Source organism: Rattus rattus, chromosome 2 (genome assembly GCF_011064425.1).
Source record: "Rattus rattus isolate New Zealand chromosome 2, Rrattus_CSIRO_v1, whole genome shotgun sequence".
Taxonomy (NCBI): Eukaryota; Metazoa; Chordata; class Mammalia; order Rodentia; family Muridae; genus Rattus; species Rattus rattus.
Window position 1 is genome coordinate 56,824,062 of NC_046155.1, and position 20,205 is coordinate 56,844,266.

At 46.1% G+C, this 20,205-nt stretch overlaps 1 protein-coding gene across 1 annotated transcript in view; it reads right to left on the minus strand.

Moving 5' to 3' along the window:
• The window catches only part of Slc18a2 (solute carrier family 18 member A2), a 34,592-nt gene that overhangs the window by 3,742 nt on the left and 10,645 nt on the right, over positions 1–20,205 (minus strand). The window contains exons 4-14 of the mRNA XM_032892229.1: positions 20,042–20,125; positions 19,664–19,756; positions 18,869–18,958; positions 18,736–18,779; positions 18,604–18,664; positions 16,555–16,650; positions 8,237–8,315; positions 7,994–8,045; positions 7,109–7,172; positions 5,388–5,507; positions 5,122–5,255 (exon numbers count right to left, since the gene is read on the minus strand). Coding sequence (XP_032748120.1) covers positions 5,122–5,255; positions 5,388–5,507; positions 7,109–7,172; positions 7,994–8,045; positions 8,237–8,315; positions 16,555–16,650; positions 18,604–18,664; positions 18,736–18,779; positions 18,869–18,958; positions 19,664–19,756; positions 20,042–20,125 — 917 coding nt within the window. The remainder of the gene's footprint in view (positions 1–5,121; positions 5,256–5,387; positions 5,508–7,108; positions 7,173–7,993; positions 8,046–8,236; positions 8,316–16,554; positions 16,651–18,603; positions 18,665–18,735; positions 18,780–18,868; positions 18,959–19,663; positions 19,757–20,041; positions 20,126–20,205) is intronic.

Consider the following 20,205-nt stretch of genomic DNA (forward strand, 5'->3'; position numbering starts at 1 on the left):
TAGTCTCAGCTCTTGTCCTCCAGATGTGATAGGACTCAACCCTTTTATCATTTCCAAGAGATTCTCAAATGATCTGCTATGTGACCCAAGAACTCTGTGACCGAAGTCAGGATGTCATCTCAAACTGCCAGCTTCAAACTCCTTTCCAATTATGCTGCTTAATGAGTGAATTGACAGTTGTACTTAAAAGGTTTGATTAGTAAAATAGTTGAGGCAACAGATTATACACTTGAACCATTCTCCCTGTGATATACAGAGATTTGCCATTGGTAGCTAAAGGTAATCTCCCCAGATTAATGATTCTTAAGGAAATGTGCCCAGAGGACACCGTGGAGATGGGCTAGGGGTAGAGTAGAGCAGGTTAAAAGTGAAATCCCAACTTCCAGAAACACTGCTTTAGTTAACGTTACATTATGTGAGACTAGAGCAGCCATCAGCCATGGGTTTCTTGGGCACTTGCTATGTACATGATCTTATCCTGAAGGTCCTATACCTGCAAGTTTTAACTCCAAAGGTGTGGTCATGTCCCCCAGGGCCACAGGTGGAAGACTCAGTTGAGTTTAAGGGTTAGCAAAAGCCTGCAGATGAAATGAGAGCTTAAGTGAACCCAGAAAGATGGGAGGGTTTGAAGAAGACAGGTTTGAACAAGCAGATCATAGATGAAGGTGAGCAGCAGGTAAAATACTAAACCAACCCAGCTGCCAGAGTCATATTAGGAGGCAACGGAGATGGCACTACCAAAGCCAGGGACAGGCATGAGCCTTGACCTGTACTTGGCCCACAGGCAGCAAGGCCACTTTGAGGAGTGGCCATTGCCTTATAACCACCTTCATCTATCCATCTACCGTTACACTTCTATAGCTAATTTTAACTGCTGGGCTGCACGCATGCGCGCGTGCGTGCGTGCGCGCGTGCGTGCGCGCGCGCGCGCACACACACACACACACACGGCACAAGCGCCCGCAGAACCTTGCACTACAGAGTTCATTTCAACTGATTATCTCTATCATAAAGACATAAGTGATCAAAATTCTTCAATACAGTCGATAGCCTGAGTGTTTCAGGCAGCTTTCTCCCATAAGATAGTTCATGGCTTCTACAACCCAGCTCTCTGTCCTCTCCCAAAAGCTTTACTAGGCAGTAGTTTTACTTTTTAAAAAAGTTATAAACGGTTAAGTCAGACGGTATGCCATGAAAAGAGACATACAGCACAGCAGGTAAGGCTCATGAAGCAGGCGGGGATTTATGCTCTCTCTATGTACAGCTGTAGAGCAGAACTGGAAAGAGGAGGCACTGGCCCCAAAGTCACAGCCAGTCCCCTGCTAAATACCTAGCTCTCATCACAGGACACAGAGCAAAGCTGGAGTCTCCAGGCTAGTAAAAACACCTGACCAGATGATCTCAGAAAGTAAAATATAATAATAATAATATAATAATAATAATAATCAGTGCTGGGTTGGTGAGACAGTAAATGCACATAGAGAGTAGGCTCGGCAATCTCAGATGTGAGAAGACATGCTTCCTAGTAGAAAAGCTCTGCTCTTGTTAACATAACTAGAAAAAACACCCACAAAACCAGCAATCTACTACGTAGGTACCCAGAAAGGGGACAGGTGTCTACAAGTAGATTATAGCGTTCACCTCACGTATGTTCTCATCTGTCGCTAGCTGCTCCATCTTTACCCAGCCCACGGCACCCAAAAATAGAAGTCCTTTTAAAATGTGTTTTATGTGTGATAAAGGGGTGGACATGCGTGTGTGTGTGTGTGTGTGTACAGGTCAGAGGTTGACCAATACGTTATATATTGAGGTATTGAAGGGTCTTTCATTTGAACCCAGAGCTTGCCAATTTGTCTGGTATAGCCAGTCAGCTTGCTCTGTCCCTTCCTTGCTTGCTGGGATTGCAGGTGACCACCAAACCTGCTTGAAGTTTACATGGGTGCTGGTATCTGAATGTGGCTCCTCTTGTGGCAAATTCTTTATTGAACTATCTCATCACTGAACTGGGGTCTAAGATAGAAAGGACTTTATATAGCCACACTTATAGGAGTCTGCTATCCACAGATCACCTCCTTCCCTGCCTTGATAACAGATACAGAATAAGACCAAGAAGCATGCCCTAGCTTTAAAAACATAATTATCTAAACCTTTAAAAAGCAAAACCTGGGGTTGGGGATTTGGCTCAGTGGTAGAGCACTTGCCTAGGAAGTGCAAGGTCCTGGGTTCGATCCCCAGCCCCGAAAAAAAAAGAAAGAAAAGAAAAAGCAAAACCTATCTTAGAATGCTTCTGTTCTCACCTGAGTGTTTTGAGAGGTCAGGGTGCTGTGTCATTCATTGTCTTAGGGAGCATTGTTCCTCAAATGGCAGTGTCGATATGCCTTACACTGGGAATCTTTCCTTTGCCTTTATCAGTAACATTATTTTAAAAGGAAATCTGACCGGAAGAAAAGCTGTAGTGCTCACAAGCAGTTCACAGCCAGCTGTGACTTAAAAATCCAGAAAACACTGTTGCAAAGGTCACAAACAGCCACTGCCAGCTGTGAAAACGTAGGCCACTCTCCTTCACACAGCAGCAGGGTGAGGACCCTGTCACCAGGAATGACTTGAAGAATCCTCTGCTGTCCCTCATGTCTCCACACATGGTGGTTGATGAACTCCCACCTCAGCACTTGTATGTTCTGAGGTTTCTCACATGTGTGCCGATCGATCCTTACTGCACACATCCTGCCACATGTACCTTTATCATGAGAGGCTGTTGGCTTCCACACAAATCTCTGTTCTGCTTGCACAGTAAACAGGCATCAGCTGCTGGGCGACACCTCGGACGTCACCACTATGCCAGCTTAAATGGCATTTCTCCAATTATGGGCATCAATTATAGGCAGAGAAATGCACATCTCAAGATTTACTAATTTAAGGATTTCATAGTGAAGTGGCTTTCTGGAAACCTGTCATTCTTTGCTTTCCACAGTTGTTTCCTCCACTTCATTCATCTTTTGGGTTACTTGATTTTTTTTTTTTTAATGAGCTAAAGCAGTGGCTTAAATGACGAAGAAAGACTGGTTTTCTACCCTCATTTTTCAAAACAGCTTCCTACCTCCACCATCTCCTCAGCTAGTCATCTGAAAATTTTCATTTCCTCTACTACCCAATGCTACCACCCAGCAGATAGATAACACAACAGCCACTAGCATCCGCTGTCTGGGTGAGCAATGCCCACCCAGCAGAGTCTGCTTAGCAAAAGGAATCTCTTGCCTTAAAGAGTGGAGATGCTTGGGGCCTACTGGATGGACAGGATAGTCCAGTACTTAAGATAAAGCAGGAAGGATGTGTGGGCGAATCATTTACTAGTTGCTGCTTGGAGTCTGTTTTAACTCTCACAGTACTCCTGTGAAGTGTTATCTTTTCCCAGTGCAATGGAGAAAACAGAATTGCATAGTCCTCTGTGGGGAGACAGTGTAGCTGCCCCCAGGCCCATGCCAGCCATTCACCATCCCTAAGAGTCTGTAACGGTCTCCTGGGTGGCAGAAACATTTACTGGTAATTCAATTTCTTTGGTCAAAAAGGTTTGGGAATAACCTTCATTCAGCCTTAATCAAATTATTGATAATATGGCCACAGAAGGACAACTTTCAAGTGCTGTGCTGAGAGTCTTCTAGCCTCCTCTGAAGGATGTGGGCCCGGGTCAGCCAAACAGTAGTGCAGCCAGGATGCACACAACCAGGTTAAAGCAGGAAGTCAGAGGAGGAAGGAGAGGTGCTTCCAGCCAAGGACTTCCAACCACCTGCCTCCTTTCCTAGGAGCCCAACCATGAGAAACTCTGAAGTCTCTAGTCATTATCCTGTATAGTTCAGGGCACAAAGTCAATGGCCAGAGATCAATGTGTTTCTAAATTGCAGTAAATGGGTAGGTGAATGTAAAGTGCTTCAGACAAACCTAAGTTATACAATCTAAATTTTGGTTCTGTCTTTAAATTCACTTTATGGGAAAATCATCAAAGAGCAGTTCAAGAAATGATAAAGTATGAAGACCTGCTCAGTGTCAGAAAGCACCATTGTGCTGGGCTTGTGGCACAAGCCTGTAATGCCTGCTGCTTCTGAGGCTGAAGGAGGAAGATCTTAACTTCAAGGCCTGTCTGGCTTCTTACAGAGTAAATACAAGGCCCACCTGGGCAACTTAATGAGGACTTGTTTCAAAATAAAACATTTTTAAAGGTAAAAAGAAGGCATGAAATGAAAGCGGAGAGCTTTGACTGGTGCACACAAGCCACATTATCAGAAGATGGAAAACCCTTCAGAAATCACTTCTGATCTACTCCAACAGAACATAACAAAGAAGCTCTCAGATCTGTCCCTGAACACAAGACTACCACGTCCCCTGGGTTCTCCATTCTCAGTCCAGACTGTCTCCTTTCAGCTAAACAATATCAGCACCTGATCTTTCAGTCTGGGGCACTGCTACCAGGACAGACTACAAGCAGAAGCAGGGAGCTCTTTTGTTGAGCAAGGTAAACACCTAAAAAGGGCACAGGACTCATACAGCTCTCACTTCAAATTTAGAGCCAACGATTCGAATGTGTTCAAAAACGAAGCACTTTACTCTTTATAGCTTACCCACAGCTGTGTTTCTAGACATGAAAATAAATAGTTCTATTTGCACACCGGTGTGCCCCAGGGTGTAAATATGATCTTTCACAAAGACCCTTACAAGTATCTCCAGAATCTTAGGTCTGTAGGACCAAGACAGAAGCTATCACTGAACAATGTGAGGCTAGAAGTAACTGGCACCATATCCTGGGGACTGGCACTGGGAGTCAGGACAACTTTCCAGAATCATAGACAATTAGATTGAATTGTTCCAGGGTTCTCTTTGATTGACAAGAGTTATACAATCTACGTACAAGAATAATTTTATTCTTCAAATTTATGAATGTGAGGCTTGAAAGAAATGGCTGTGTAAGTAACAATAAGAAGTTGCTGTCTTGTGTTAGTGACTAAAAAGGACATATTGCTGCTTTTGTTTGGCGGTTTCTATTGAAGAGCAGAAAGTATTTTAGAACTGAACTATGCAGGAAATATCCAGATGGCCATACGAAAAACGATAAAAAAGAGGTGTTCTTACCATTTTTTCCTCCTTAGCAGGTGGACTTCGAAGAAAAAAGCAGAGTGGAGCAAAAGCGATATCAATTATCCCAATAATTGTCATAAGCCAAGGAAAGCCAATTGCCTTTGCGATGGCACCACCAGCAGAGGGACCTTTGGGGAAACAGAAAATCAGCCCTTTCTCCAAACATCTTATCGCCAGAAAATGTAAAGATTCTGTATTCCTAGGAGGTTTTATCTGTACTTCATTAAGGTAAAGGTTTTCTTGAAAGCTAGCATTCTTACCGATAGCATAGCCCATACAAAAGGCCACGTCTGCAATGGCATAAACACTCCCATAGACAGACACATGCCGCAGGTCAACCAGGTAGCCCATGATAGGCATCATAGAGGAGTCCACCATCCCTGTGAATAGTCAAGGGTCAGTGTGTGGAAAAGTGGTATGAACCAGACGTAGGCTGGATGTCAGCGACTCTGTCCTAAACTCAGTACACTGCCAGCTCTTTCCCTCTGTCCTTGTCACATGGTCTTCCCTAACAAGACTCCCAACAGCAAACCTTTCATTGTGGATAGTCAGCAAAAGGATTCAGACAGGCCCTGAATTCAGGACTCTTGAGTCCTTGTTAGGCCACCATGTGTAGGTCGCCTGGCCTCACCTTGTCTTATCTTTGGGGTAAGGGAACAAAATGGTACCCAATCCTCTGGCAACTCACCTACCATTCTTCAGATCTAGTAGACTACGGGCCACTGGAACCTGGCCTACTAGCTGATGCCTTATTGATCCACTGTTTACTTGATTGCTTTTCCCTTGCCACTTAGCACGCACGCACGCACACACACACACACACACACACACACACACACACACACACACACATCTCAGCCACCCTCTTTCCCACTCACCCCAACATCAGGATGTAGACCATGAGAGTTACTAAGCAGAAAAGTGCCTAAGAGGGCCAGAGTATTCAAATTCAAAGAAGGGTAAGGGTGTCTATTCCTGCTCAGAAAACTAAAACCTGAAGGGCGTGGCTCACTAGTTAGCTGAACTGACAGCTAAGATCAGTATGACAAGCTGTGGTGCCTCGACTAGGAAAGGACAAGGACCAGAAAGAACACATGTGTTCTGGGTGCGAATCCCAATTGAATGAGCATGGTCTTGCCTGAGCACTGTTTGCCCTGTCTAAATGGAGTGATTTGAAAGTGGTTTTGGTGGCTGAACATAGTAAACCATTGGTACATAGCAGCAGTAGGAGAAATGGCTTTTTTTTTTTCTAGTATTGGCTAATCCTCTGGTTTGTGCAGCCTTCTGCAGAGAAAGAATAGATGGAGTGAAATGTAAGAGGTGGATATGAAGCAGAGAGTTGAAGAAGGAATCACACAGGACTGGTATTGTGAAGGTGCATGAGGAGACATCAGATGCCAGGGCCACCTAACCTCCCCTGGAGGGTCCATCCATTCTTTCTGCTATACTACTCAAAGACTAATTTCCTCATAATATGGTGTAATGGATTTGGCCTTTCCTTTCATCACGATCAATCAGTATTTCTAAGTGAGAGACAAAAGTCTAGCCTCAGTACAGAATTTTCTCTAATGTTTTATTTTCCTTTGCCTGTGAAAATCCCTCCAAGGCATGAGTGCACAGCATGGTACCTCACCGGCCAGTGTGTTCTTTACCAAGCCTCATCAAAACCCAAAAAACTAAACAAAACAAAAGACCGTAGGAAGTCTGTCCCCAGTCTCACTTGGAAAGGTCTGCTCAATCTGTCAAATGTGCTATGTATGAGGAAGCTGTGTGTTTGCTGAAGCTTGGTAGTGTAGCCAACAGGACCTGATTTTCAGCAAGCATCTTCATGGACTTGGACTATGGGGTGTCCCTGGGCTATTCTCATGGCAGCTTGTGGAAATCTGGTCTCTGTACCTATCTATAGTCTGTTCCCTCTTCACAAAGAGAATCTCCACCAGAGAGAGATTCCAGATTGAGGTACAAGGCCCCTGTGACTTACCAATTGCAAAACCAACTCCAAAGTTGGGAGCGATGAGTCCATAGATATTTTTTGCAAAGGGGATCTGTAAGAGGAAGTTAATGTGCTAAAATAAAAGATGCAGACCCTAAAAAAAATCATCTTTTGAAAAGCTTTAAAATATCTTTTATCTGGGCCTAATCGATCTGTTCCCCTTTGAAAGAAATGGGAGCAGAGACAGGAAGGGGGTTGCCCCCCTAATCTTTAAAAGCCAAAGCCTAGACTGAGGGTGTAATTCAGGGGCAAGTACTTGCCTGCCATACATGAGACCCTGGGTTTGATGTTCAGGGTAGCCAGTCAGTAAATGTATGTTAAAGCCTGTGATGTAAACTCTGGCTGCTGTGAGTACTTAATTACATGGCTCCCTGCCGTAAAGACTGCTTCATCCACCCTCAGCTTTGGCAGCCATATTTGAGGAGACATTGGCCAATAAACAACGTTTATTCTGGGGTAACATTTTGCTGCTTTTCAGCATAGTTGCCATTAAGTTTTTAAGGCACTGTAATATTTCATAGTTTATGTACTTGAGAGAAAGAGGCAAAGAGAATTGTGAGTTCTAGGTCAGCCCGAGTTCCATAATGAGGCCTTAAGAAAAAAAGTTTTTAAAGTAAAACGTTTAAAAATAACAGTGAGAAAAATAACTTGGTAAACTACTTAATAAAACATCTTAAATATACCCACTTGAGTCCAGAAATGTTTAAAATGACTTTTAAAAACTGGAGTAAAATGAAGGACACAATAAAACCAAATATTAAGAAACTCGAACTGTCAAAAATACGGCCTGTTGAGTCTCACCCAAGACAAGAGCCTCAGTCCCACATGCTCTCTCACCCCACAACTGCCTGTCAGGTGCAATCTTTTACTCACGCATAAAATGCTGATTCCAACAATTACCATTCCCAGAAGAGCACATAGCCACCTATCAAAGAAAGGGCTCATCAGTAAACAAACACTTACACCGTGTTTCCCAAGACACATCTTCAGTGAAAACCACAACAGTTACTTGTAACAGCTAAGACAAAAAAAAAAAAAAAAAAAAAAAAAACCACTGACTTTCTTCAGAGAACCACATCAGTCTCATAATAATTGAATGCTTCTGTTTAATCTTACCTTCCCATTTTGTGTGCAAGTATCCCAAAAATATTGGTTCCAATGAGATAAGAGATGCTCGCCGGCAGGAAAGCAACGCCTGTGGGTTTATGAAAAGGACACCTTATCAGTGCTGTGGGAGCCGCACGACAGAAAAACTAATAATCGCAGACACCACGGTGCTGATTCAAAACGATGAAAGGAAGTCTGGGGCCTGCACCCGAGCAGCTAATATCCGGTTTCAGTCTGGACCCCACATGGCTTATCCATCCCAGAAAGCTGCCTAGATGTTCCAGAAATGGAAACCATTTCTCTATCAGTGGCTGCATCTCCCTTCCATCTGTGTCTGATGGCACCATTGCATGTGGACCCAGACAAACAGCCCCCAACTATGGGAGTCGAGCAATGATCACCCGTGTGGTCTAGGCATTTACATGTATCCCCATCACGTCTGCAACTGAACCACTTTCAGCTGGCAAGGACAGAAGTTGCTTGAACATGGCCAGCACTGAACAAAAGGCCCATCGGGGCAAGCTATATGTGTACGCAGAGGTAATGTATCTATATGTCTAAGCTGGGATGATCTCTTGACAAGAGACTATTTTTCAACTTCCCAATTTCAGTAATTTTTTCCCTGAAATTAGATGCACTTGACTCGATTCCAAGCTTTGCTCTCAAATATTAAGAGCCACGCTGTTCTCCACCAGCTCTGTGTATACTAGCGATGCATGGTGGATGCTCAACCAGTGCTGGACTAGGCAAGCATGGATCTAACTTTTTGGACTGCAGACTGGTACAACCACTCTGGAAATCAGTCTGGAGGTTCCTCAGAAAATTGGACATTGAACTGCCTGAGGACCCAGCCATACCTCTCTTGGGCATATACCCAAAAGATGCCCCAACATACAACAAAGACACGTGCTCCACTATGTTCATAGCAGCCTTATTTATCATAGCCAGAAGCTGGAAAGAACCCAGATGCCCTTCAACAGAGGAATGGATACAGAAAATGTGGTACATCTACACAATGGAATACTACTCAACTATCAAAACAATGACTTTATGAAATTCATAGGCAAATGGATGGAACTGGAAAATATCATCCTGAGTGAGGTAACCCAATCACAGAAAAACACACATGGTATGCACTCATTGATAAGTGGCTATTAGCCCAAATGCTTGAATTACCCTAGATGCACAGAACACATGAAACTCAAGAAGGGTGACCAAAATGTGAATGCTTCACTCCTTCTTTAAAGGGGGAACAAGAATACCCTTGGGAGGGAATTGGGAGGCAAAGTTTAGAACAGAAGCAGAAGGAACACCCATTCAGAGCCTGCCCCACATGTGGCCCATACATATACAGCCACCCAATTAGATAAGATGGATGAAGCAAAGAAGTGCAGGCCGACAGGAAGCAGATGTAGATCTCTCCTGAGAGATGCAGCCAGAATACAGCAAATACATAGGCGAATGCCAGCAGCAAACCACTGAACTGAGAATGGGACCCCCGTTGAAGGAATCAGAGAAAGGACTGGAAGAGCTTGAAGGGGCTTGAGACCCCATATGAACAACTATGCCAACCAACCAGAGCTTTCAGGGACTAAGCCACTACCCCCAAAGACTATACATGGACTGACCCTGGGCTCCAACCTCATAGGTAGCAATGAATATCCTAGTCAGAGCACCAGTGGAAGGGGAAGCCCTTGGTCCTACAAGACTGAACCCCCAGTGAACGTGATTGTTGGGGGAGGCAGTAATGGGGGAGGATGGGAGGAACACCCCATATATAGAAGGGAGGGGAGGTTAGGGATGTTGGCCTGGAAACCGGGAAGGGAATAACAATCAAAGAAATGTAAATAAGAAATACTCAAGTTAATAAAGATTTAAAAAAAAAAAAAAGAATGAGACACAAAGCCGGACAACCGTGGAAGAAGCCATCAGAACCCCAAGCATCTAATGTAAGGGGGATTTCATGTTAATGGGTTCTATGATCAAAACACAAAACAGAATCATGCCAGAACTAGGGTTATTCCCAGCACACCTAGCAATAGCCAAACAGTCATTCGGTATAATCTGATCTAGCAAACATTTACTGACAGCCGTGTGCCCAGTACAACGCCAGCCTGCAGCAAATAATGACAGCATGGGTCCTCTCACCACAGTGTTGCTGGAGGAAAGGATCGGGTTGTGTTTGATTTGTGACATGGCTTGCTGAGAACATAAGATACCATTCGGAGAACCCTAAACCTACAGCTGGTCATATTCTCCAAAGCAGATGGTATTCAAACCTGGCCTGCACCCTGCAGACCAAGGTTGGATTGGGAAATAGAAATGGTGTTGACTCTTTTGGCACTATCAGGGGGGAATCAAGGGCCATGGAGATATAAACGCAAACTGTGAGAAAAACAGCAGCAGGGTAAACAGCCACCGACGTATGGCCTCCGGGTCAGAGAAACAAAACTGAAAGGTTCTATGGCGACCGGGGACCACATCCCATATGACAAGGTAGCTGGCACCTAACACCTAACATTGCAGTCCCAATGTTACAGGAAATATTCTGTAGAAAAGATGAAACAGATTTCTGCATGAAAATTTTGAGTAATATTCCATGAATATGAAATGTTAAATATTAAAGAGCAAAACCAAAACCCTCATGAATATCATTGCTGACTACACCAGCCAACCAAATAATCCACTTGACCTTGGCCCACAGACAGCCCTTGAAGAAGCCAAAGAAAGTATCTCAGAGGGCCCAGCTAGGATCCAAGGATTCTGCTATATCCTGCCTCCATCTAGAACCCCAGGTGGAACACACACAGAGACTCTTCAAAAGCCAGTGAGCAGCCTTACCTTCTCAACCTGAAAGGGTGTGCCATTCTCACACAGGCCTGAGAAACTTGGTGACCTGGTTTCCCATGGGAGCAAAGCCTCTACACTGGCAAATTCCATCATGATTTTCAAGTAAAAATGCACCAGATTAGAAAGCATGAAACGAGGTGTTTACTTGAAATTAAAACTTGCTAGCTAAATGTAGCAAGATTCCAGCCCCTTTAAAGCACCGTGAAAAGCCATTGGTCTCATTCTGCACACTGAGTGGATGTGAGGCTCGGATGACACATTGTATCATATGGCTGACAACAGCTTTTCCAGACTGATTTCAGTGACATGGTTCCATGCAAATCCAGTGTCCCCATCTCTGCCCTGACCTGCTGGCCTTCTCCACACCACATACAATAAGTAGCCAGCAAGCAGGACCCACCTCAGTTTCTCCATAGCCTAGCTCCATTGTGGTAGGCAGGAGGTGCCCCAAAGCATGGCTGACCACTAAAAGAAATGGGTTTGAGGTAGATGTGGTGGTGAATGCCTGTAATCCCATTACTCTGAAGACAAAGAAAGAGGCAGCGTGGTGAGTCTGCTCTAGGCATCTGGAGAGACCATTGTTCCTCAAAAGCAGGGTTTCCGCCAGGACGTCATGAGTGGCAGGTGGCTTTTCTATCATCAGCAAAAGTGACAGTAACTCATTCCAGGACTCTCCTCACCTGAGCGGAAAGTATTGTTTTCTCCTGGCCTATATACAGCATCCAATGTCATGCATGTCACTCTGACAGAAGTCCCCACATGCTCCCATCTCCCATCACACCAGAAAAATTCACCACAGGGACTAGCCCACCTCCCCCCTGAGCAGCAAAACAGGGATGGGCTTGTGATACCAGGAGGCACCACAGAAGTTGATGCTGGACATTTGGTCTGAGGAGCCAGTAGTAGTGACTGAGAGGTGATCCTTGTCTGATTGTTCCTGGAACTAGAGTGAGACAATCAGCCCTTGTTGCCCTGACCTAAGAGAAGCCTGCTGGCTCAAGTCCTGGCATCTGAGAAACACCAGCGGTCAGCAATCCATGTGTCCCTTATCTTTTTACCAGGCTAGCACAGGATGTCCCATGAAGTCACAACTGACTAGGAGAGGATGGGCTCCCTGCCTGGCAAAGCCATGTCACTCCCTCCCGTCTGTATCGTCACATCGTATTCAAAACAGACATGTCGGAATAACCAGCAAGAAGAGCTCGGCTCCAGCCTTGTCTTTCTGTTAACCAGGGCCTGTTTCCCTTTGGTGGTTACGGGCCTCGCCTTAGACTCTATCCCTAAGCACCAAGCTGTCCAAGAGAATCATTTGCCTTTGAATTTGATGTGAAAAGGACACAACAGACAGATTCCTCAATAGCTCAACTCAAGACCCGTTCGACGTGTGATAGAGGAGGTGCTGGGAACAGATGCAAACCAACGCCTCTGGAACAGAGGCATCTGCCCTCTCTTCCTGCCCTAAAGCAACAGGCAAAGCCTTTTCATGAAAGCAATCACATGTCACTCACATAGCTGATAGGACTGCTTGGCTCTGACTTCCAGTCTGTGGTGATTTGAATATGCTTGGCCCAGGGAGTGGCACTATTGGGAGGTGTGGCCTTGTTGGAGGATGCATATCACCGTAGGGGTGAATTTTTGGGGTCCTATGATTAAGGCCCACCCAGTGCAAAATAGGTAGCCTCTCCTGGTTGCCTTCGGATCAAGATGTAGCACTCTAGGCTCCTCCTGTTGCCATGCTTCCTTCTATGATGATAATGGACTAAACCACTGAAACTACAAGCCAGTCCCAATTAAATGTTCTTTTTTACAAGAGTTACCTTGGTCACAGTGTCCCTTCTCAGCAATGAAGCCTTAACTAAGACAAAGTCTTTCTCCAAAGACGACAGGGAAATAGCACAAACCCTTGGCCACCAGAGGCCAGATTTTTGAGGCAGCTCCAGGACAAGGGCCACTGGCTCATCCATGGTACCTTGTTCAAGATCATGGTGGTTGCAGGAGCTATGGAAACCACTAACAGGATCTGTTTTTCTAGTACTGAAGCTGAGTCAAGAGGTAAAATTAAATTCCCTCCAGACAGACAAACCTACCTTTGATGTGAATGGCAGGCAAAGCCTTAGGCAGAAGTGTGCAGTGTGGGTCAGCTAAACACTAGGCGAATGACAAGCCCGCCTGAAATGATCTTTCACTGACATCAAGGGAGCCTGAGCTCTATCTGATATGGCCCTGGGGCTCCTGGCTGACCTTAAAGACTTTTTAAAAAGAAAGCCTGAGGCTCTGTCTGGAGAGGCCATGTGCAGAGCCACCTGAGTGCCCAACACATGGCCAGGACACATTCGATTAGGGTCATAAGGCAGATAAGTGGAGACACTGGCATCATTGGAAAGCTTCCAAGATGAGCCAGGAAGGAAATGCGTGGGGCTTGACCACGTGGGACAAGTGTTCTTGAGGACACCTGAGATGCAAGGTGCCAAAAAGGAGAAGCCAGAACCTCCCCAAAGGGTCAGCTGTATTCTCCACAGGAGGCAGGAGTGTCACTGTCTTTTGCCTGTTCACTATAAAGTGAATAAAAGAACACCTCACAGTGGCTTTCTCCAGGAGCACAGAAGCTCCCTTGGACTTTCTCTTCTGTCCTGACCAGGAAGGTCAGAACTATAGCTTCTATGTAAGAAACACCCTGAGTTTAACTCCAAGAATCCTTCCTCCACTAAAACCACGTACTGTCTGTGTCTCGTGTTTCTAGTTGGGTGGCCTTCAGTATATTCCCAAGGCTACGCAACCATCATCATGAGCAGAATCCAGGTCTCCTTTCCCCAAAAAGAAACCTCCCACCTGCTACAAGTCCCTCCGTACCCTTACCCCACTGTGGGTTGTTTGAAGACTTTTAGGGACTGCTCGATGAACAGACACAAGCAATAGGTGCAGAACCTGAAGGGGCTGCAGCGTACTTTATTGAGACAAGTGTCCTGAGGCAAATGAAGCACGGGTAGGGGTAAGGGTTAGGTTGAGGGATGGCTGTCTGACAGGCAGTAAAGGCGCCTGGAGAAAAGCAGGAGACACCAAATGCCCACTAAAGTCAGAAGCAAGTGCTGGGGAGATGGCTCAGTGGCTAAAGGCACATGCTGCCAAGCCCAGTGACCTGAGACCTGAGACTGATCCCTGGAGACCTACACAGTGGAAGGAGGCAAGTTGTCCTCTAACCTTCTCAAGTGCACTATGGGGTGTGTGTGTGTGTGTGTGTGCATGTGTGTGTGTGTGTGTGTGTGTGTGTGTGTGTGTGCGCTTGTGTGCACCTACATCCATGCATGCAGAGTCCACATAATGAAACAAGAGCTAAGCATCTCCATATGAGGTTATCCATGTAAGCTAAAGGAACTAAGGAAATAAGCATCTAAGACAGATAATAAATTATTAAACAAACTGTATATGTATGGGGACAAGCTTTCCAGAATACTGTAAAGTTGCAGTGATTGGAGAAGGGATCATGACGCAGGGTCAATGGCAGATCTGTGAAAGAGAAGAGAGAATCCAGAAAGGGGCCCAAGAACACAAGGCCATTCAGAGACAATGGAGATGGGAGTCTCAGAGACATCCCTAGAGACATGGCCCTGGGTGATGGCTGGCCACGTAGAAAAAAGCCGTCACAACCCTGTCTAAAAATCACAGTGAAATTAATTCCCTGCAAACCTAACATTCTAAGGGGAAAAAACATAAATTCATTAAAGGAAAACTGGCTACTTAATTTCTAAATGATCTTGGCAAAGAAGCCACCTCTCTGAGGTAGGCAACAGCATACAAATGGAAGCGTGCTAAATCTGACAGGCAGCATTTTAAACGTCCTGAGAGACGAAACATCATCCGTAAAGTAAAAGGACACAGCAAAGTGAGTGCACTGTTTGCAAAACTTCCCATATGAGATCAATACTTGATATACAAAGAACACTATCAGTAAGAAAAGTGTAAACAATTCAATACAAAAATTAATAGGGAATATCAGCAGGAATTTCACACGAGCCAAATGTGGTACACTCCTGTGATCCTGGTACTCAGCAGGAGGCAGGAGGATCAAGAATTTGAAGCCAGCTTGTGTTACCTAGTGAGAACTCTCTCTCCCTCTCCCTCTGTTTCTCCTTCTCCCTCTGTCTCTGTCTCTCTGTCTCTCTGTCTCTGTCTCTCTCTGTTTCTCCCTATCTCTGTCTCTCTCTCTGTCACACACACACACACACACACACACACACACACACACACAAATTAAATCAATGAAAAGAGGCTCCACGCTTACCTATTTGATTCTGGAAAAAAAAAAAAAACCTACCAGGTATTAAAACAGTAGCTTGGCTTTGGGAATGCACTCTACAGATATCTGTCTAAACATGAGGGGAAGGCATGCACATTTTGCCCAGATCAGTGGCAAAATGAACTATCACATCCTTCAATAGGGACTGCTTGAAAAATACGTATCACTGGGATGGGGTCATGGATCAAGCCATAGGGTGCTTGGGGCACAAGCATGAGGGGCTGAATTCAGTCACCACATATAAAGTCGAGCATGGTGGGCTACACCTGTAATCCTAGCACTGGGAGGGCGGAGCCAGCCTAACTGACCCAATGAGCTCTGGGCTTAGTGAGAAGCTTTATCACCATGGCATTGACCTCTTGCCTTCACATGCACACATGTGTTCAAATATCTGCACAGGGAAGAAGGGCAAAGGGAGAGAGTCAAAGAAGATGCCCAGATGATGGGGAGGAGACCTAGAATGTGCCATGTTTAGACTGGAGAGTTAGGACAAATGTCCACAATGAGCAAAAAAAAAAAAAAAAAAAAATTCAGTTCAGATGACAGACAACAGACAGGAGCACCACCTGGAGCACCATACATCTCTGCCAGAGACCCAAGGAATATATTCACAATGCTACACAGGAAAATGAGAAACGAGAAAGACAATGGCAACTCAAGGAAAAAAGGTAATCAGTCATCGTTCAGAACAGAGTTCAGCTTGAGGGCAATATCTGCAATCACAGAAATATCAATTATAAATGCCAGCCCACTGAAGAATGGCAGTGCGACTCTCCTGGTGAATGTGGAATATTCATTCCAAGATCTCAGTGGATGCCGAAGGCTGGAGATAGCACCAAACTCTATACCCTTGTACCAACGATAACATAATTTATAAAGCAGAGCCTAAGAGGTTAACAGTAACAATGAAATGTAACAATTCTAACAATGCCTTGTAGCAAGATCAATGTATTTCCCCTCCCTCCACAATATCTAATTTTACTTTCCCCTTTCACTTGAAGAGACTGTCAGGAATGATTTAAAAAAAAAAAAAAAAAAGAAAGAAAACCTGGAGCTGAAACTGACTCCAAGTCCACTTCAGGCACGGACTCCATGAAGAGGCAAACAGAAGTGGTCTCTTCATCACCTTGCTGTGGGTGGTTTTGTGGGCAGACACACAGAGGGGACCCACCCCAGTCCTTACCCAGCTGCCACTTTCGGGAACACATGGTCTCCATCATCCAGATGGGCAGGGCGGGCTCCAGCATGGCTATCCCCATGTTTGCAAAGCAGATGGAGCCTGTGTAGAAGGAAGACTGTCAGGGTACTTGCACCTTCATACCGGATGTCTGTGGTCACTCGAAACGCAGACCCTAAGTGCCCCAGCTCAGAGATTCCCTCCCATAAGATAACAGCTATACAGTGAGCCAAGAGGATGGCAAGGAGTGTTACTTTGGCTTTATACAAGATCAATCTCAAGTCATCCAGTCTGTTACTGGAGGGAGCTATCAATCTCTTTTGGCTTAATCCTATCCACCTTACAAATGAAGAAAAAACCATTCCAGTTCACTAAGGAAGAAGGCTACATGTGGCAGGCAGCAAGCCAGCCAGCAGCCAGCAGCCAGCAGCCAGCAGCCAGCAGCCAGCAGCCAGCAGCCAGCAGCCAGCAGCCAGCAGCCAGCAGCCAGCAGCCAGCAGCCAGCAGCCAGCAGCCAGCAGCCAGCAGCCAGCAGCAACCAGCAGACCACATGCAACTCAGGATACTCTGAAGCTCTTATAGGTGGGTTTTATTGTACAGTGGATGGATATTTTTTTAAGGTTCCTAAGGGGCCATGGTGAACTGTGTACAAACGTGCTAGGGCGGGTGTTTTTCTAGCCATGTGCATTGAGTATCCATACAAGTCTTCATCGTTGATCTGCTAACCAAGCTCTTTGTAAATATAGAGCCATCTGAAAAATGGATACACAGAACGGCCCTCCATCATTCTAGGAACTTCCTGTGCTGGGCTCTATGGAGCCTGCAATTTTCTAGAACAAATTCAAAGAAAGCTATGATGATGATGACGACAGTGTATGCACTTCATTCCTGGTGACATTTAACGACAGAACATAGGAACGATTGGACCCTCTTCCCACTCGCCTTACTCCTAACTCCCTCCACCACTACCAGTGACCCAGAAACTGTGGCTGATCTAATAGCATTGGGTGCCTCTTTGATTTTCTTCACATCAGGAAGGTTCTAAGAAGCAGGAAGGGCCTAGGTTGCACCCATATGTGCTCAGAGTTCAGGGAGTCACAACTCTAGGACACCACGCTCCTACACTCCTATTTTCCACCTCACCTTGGCTCTAGACTTTTCCTTGCATCTATAGAGCCCAGTGCATAAAGAGGATGGGGCAGTAGCTCCCCACACCTTAGCCTGTGTGCTGCCCGGGCTAAATCCCACAGCAGAAGGATCCAACGAGAACAGCCCAGAGCTTTGATTTATTTTATTTTAGACATAGTGTTGTGTAGCCTGGGCTGTTTTTTTCTACATAGCCAAGGATGACCTTATACTGGGATTACAGGTGTGGATCACCAATCTCAGTTTATGCAGTGTTGGGGAACGAATCCAGGTTTTGCGTGGGGTAGGCAAGCTCTATCCACTGAGCTGCATCAGCAGCCCCAAACTTGGAGCATTGAAAACGGCTGAATATAAATGCACAGAAGACCCAGACAAGACCCAGTTGCCTCAAATACTTTTACAGCTTTCCCGTAGTCTGGGAGCACTGCTTAGATAAATCTTCCCTTCCAAGGTTGAGCTACACTGTAGGCTTGGCCCCATGACAGGCAGCCAGGACCTTTCCCTGCCTGGCACCACAGCTACTTGCTACTCTCAGCCTTGTGTCTAGGCACTGGGAAAAGAGGGCCAGGCCCAACAGAGAAGCGAACTGTGTCCTCTGGGACAGAACCATGGAACCCCAGAGTTTTCTTTTACTCTATCAAGACCCCAGATCCAAAGTCATGACTTCTCACTCTGCAAGCAGAGGTGTCTTCTTGGTCTCGTTTCTCAGTTCCTACTCCTACACCCACCTGAGACACCTGATGTGAGGCTATCAAGCCCTTCCAGAAAGTTCAAGGCCAAGCAGTGATGGCCTTTAATGCAAGGTCAAGAAACAAAAGAGACTGGTGCAGGACATCCCAGGTCTCTGACCATGGATTTCCACCAATCCCCTTAGAATTTCCCTTCACTTCCAGGACTCAGGAGCCCCACCTGCAGCGATGAGGATGTATGGATCCTTCAGCAAGGTCGTTAGAGGTGTCCCCTTCTGACTCTGCCAGGTAAAAAATGGGTTAGAAAGAGTTACCTGGACCAATCTTGGACCCTCACCTCCCAGCTGCTTACCTCTGGCTGTACTCGGGACGGCTGGAGCACAAAGAGCTGAATAGCTACAAGGGAGAAACACAGATGACCCTTCTTGGAGAGCAGATATGGCCAAGCACGTGCCCCTGTGGAGGCCAAGGCCATAGCCACTTACCCCCATCCAAGAGCACCAAGGCAGCTAGCACCAGGAAGGGAGCTGTCTTCCCCACAAACTCATAGAGCACACTCCCGAAGGGGGGTCCCACTGCAGGAAGAGAAAGATCAGCAAGACACCCACGTTAGATGGGTGCCTCTCCCCATAGGAGATCAATCGCCTGATTCTTAAGTTTTGTTCCCTAAAAGATCTGGGGTACCCACCCTACATTCATCTTAATATCATGCTGAGCTTCTCCTGAGGGATGTTTTCAGCTAAGACATGGGCGGAGCACACAAAAGTATCCTCAAAGACCAAGGGCCTGAAGCCAAACAGCTGCGTTCTGTACAGGAGGGTCTACAGATCCATTTCTTTGCTACCAGCAGACATAGGAACCATTGACTCCAGAGCAAAGGAAAATGTGAAAGACGGGACAAGAGACCCAAATCTCCTTCGGGAAAAGTACCTGTCCCCCGGCCTGGGACGTCAACTAGGACAGGTGTCATGGCAGACACAGAAGGCTACACACTTGTCTATTATAACTCAGAATTTTTAGAGGAAGAGATCTGGCAGATCATCCTACCCATTCCAGTGTTTTACACTGGAGCCTAGGAAGTTTGGAGACTAGATCCTCCCTGCACGGGACTCTGCCCACCATTTCCCAAAGGCTCCATGGGGACAAAAACCACAGAGAGGAGGGCTGGGTGTCTGTTCACAGGAACGCGGACATGGGCACAGTGTGGCCAGGACTAATGGGCAAGGGCCATTGTAACCCAATGCCAACCAGGTCTCACCTGCACAGTGACTAGTACATACCTAAGACTCCCATGGCCAGGCCGCCCAAAGCAATGCCCATGGCGTTCCCCCTCTCTTCATCATCTGTGTACACGCTGGCCAGCATACCCATCCCTCAACAGAAGAAGGTTCAGTTAGTGCCCATGCTCTGGGGAGCCTCAAGAACGTCATCCAAGATATCCTCCCCCACGCCCCAAGCAGGCTAACTATCTTCCCGAGCCAGCCAAACTAACTGAAATATGAAGTAAAGTAGAACCCAACAGGAAGGGTGAGCACAGTCTGCAAAAATCTCCCTCCACCCCCCACCCCTTCTCCCCATTCCCCCCGCTACCCCCATCTACCACCAATCCACACAAGTGCCCAGCTGTGCTCCCCACCCACTGATGTTCTCATGCCTACCAGCCACGGATGAGCAGGAGGAGCCAATTCCCTGAAGGGACCTGGCGATCAGCAGGAAGGCATAGCTGCTGGAGAAGGCAAACACTGCCAAGAGAGCAGGCCCAGGCCCTCATATCAAGGCCGTGTCCCTGCCCACAGGACAGGGATGCCCCAGCTGTGTGATT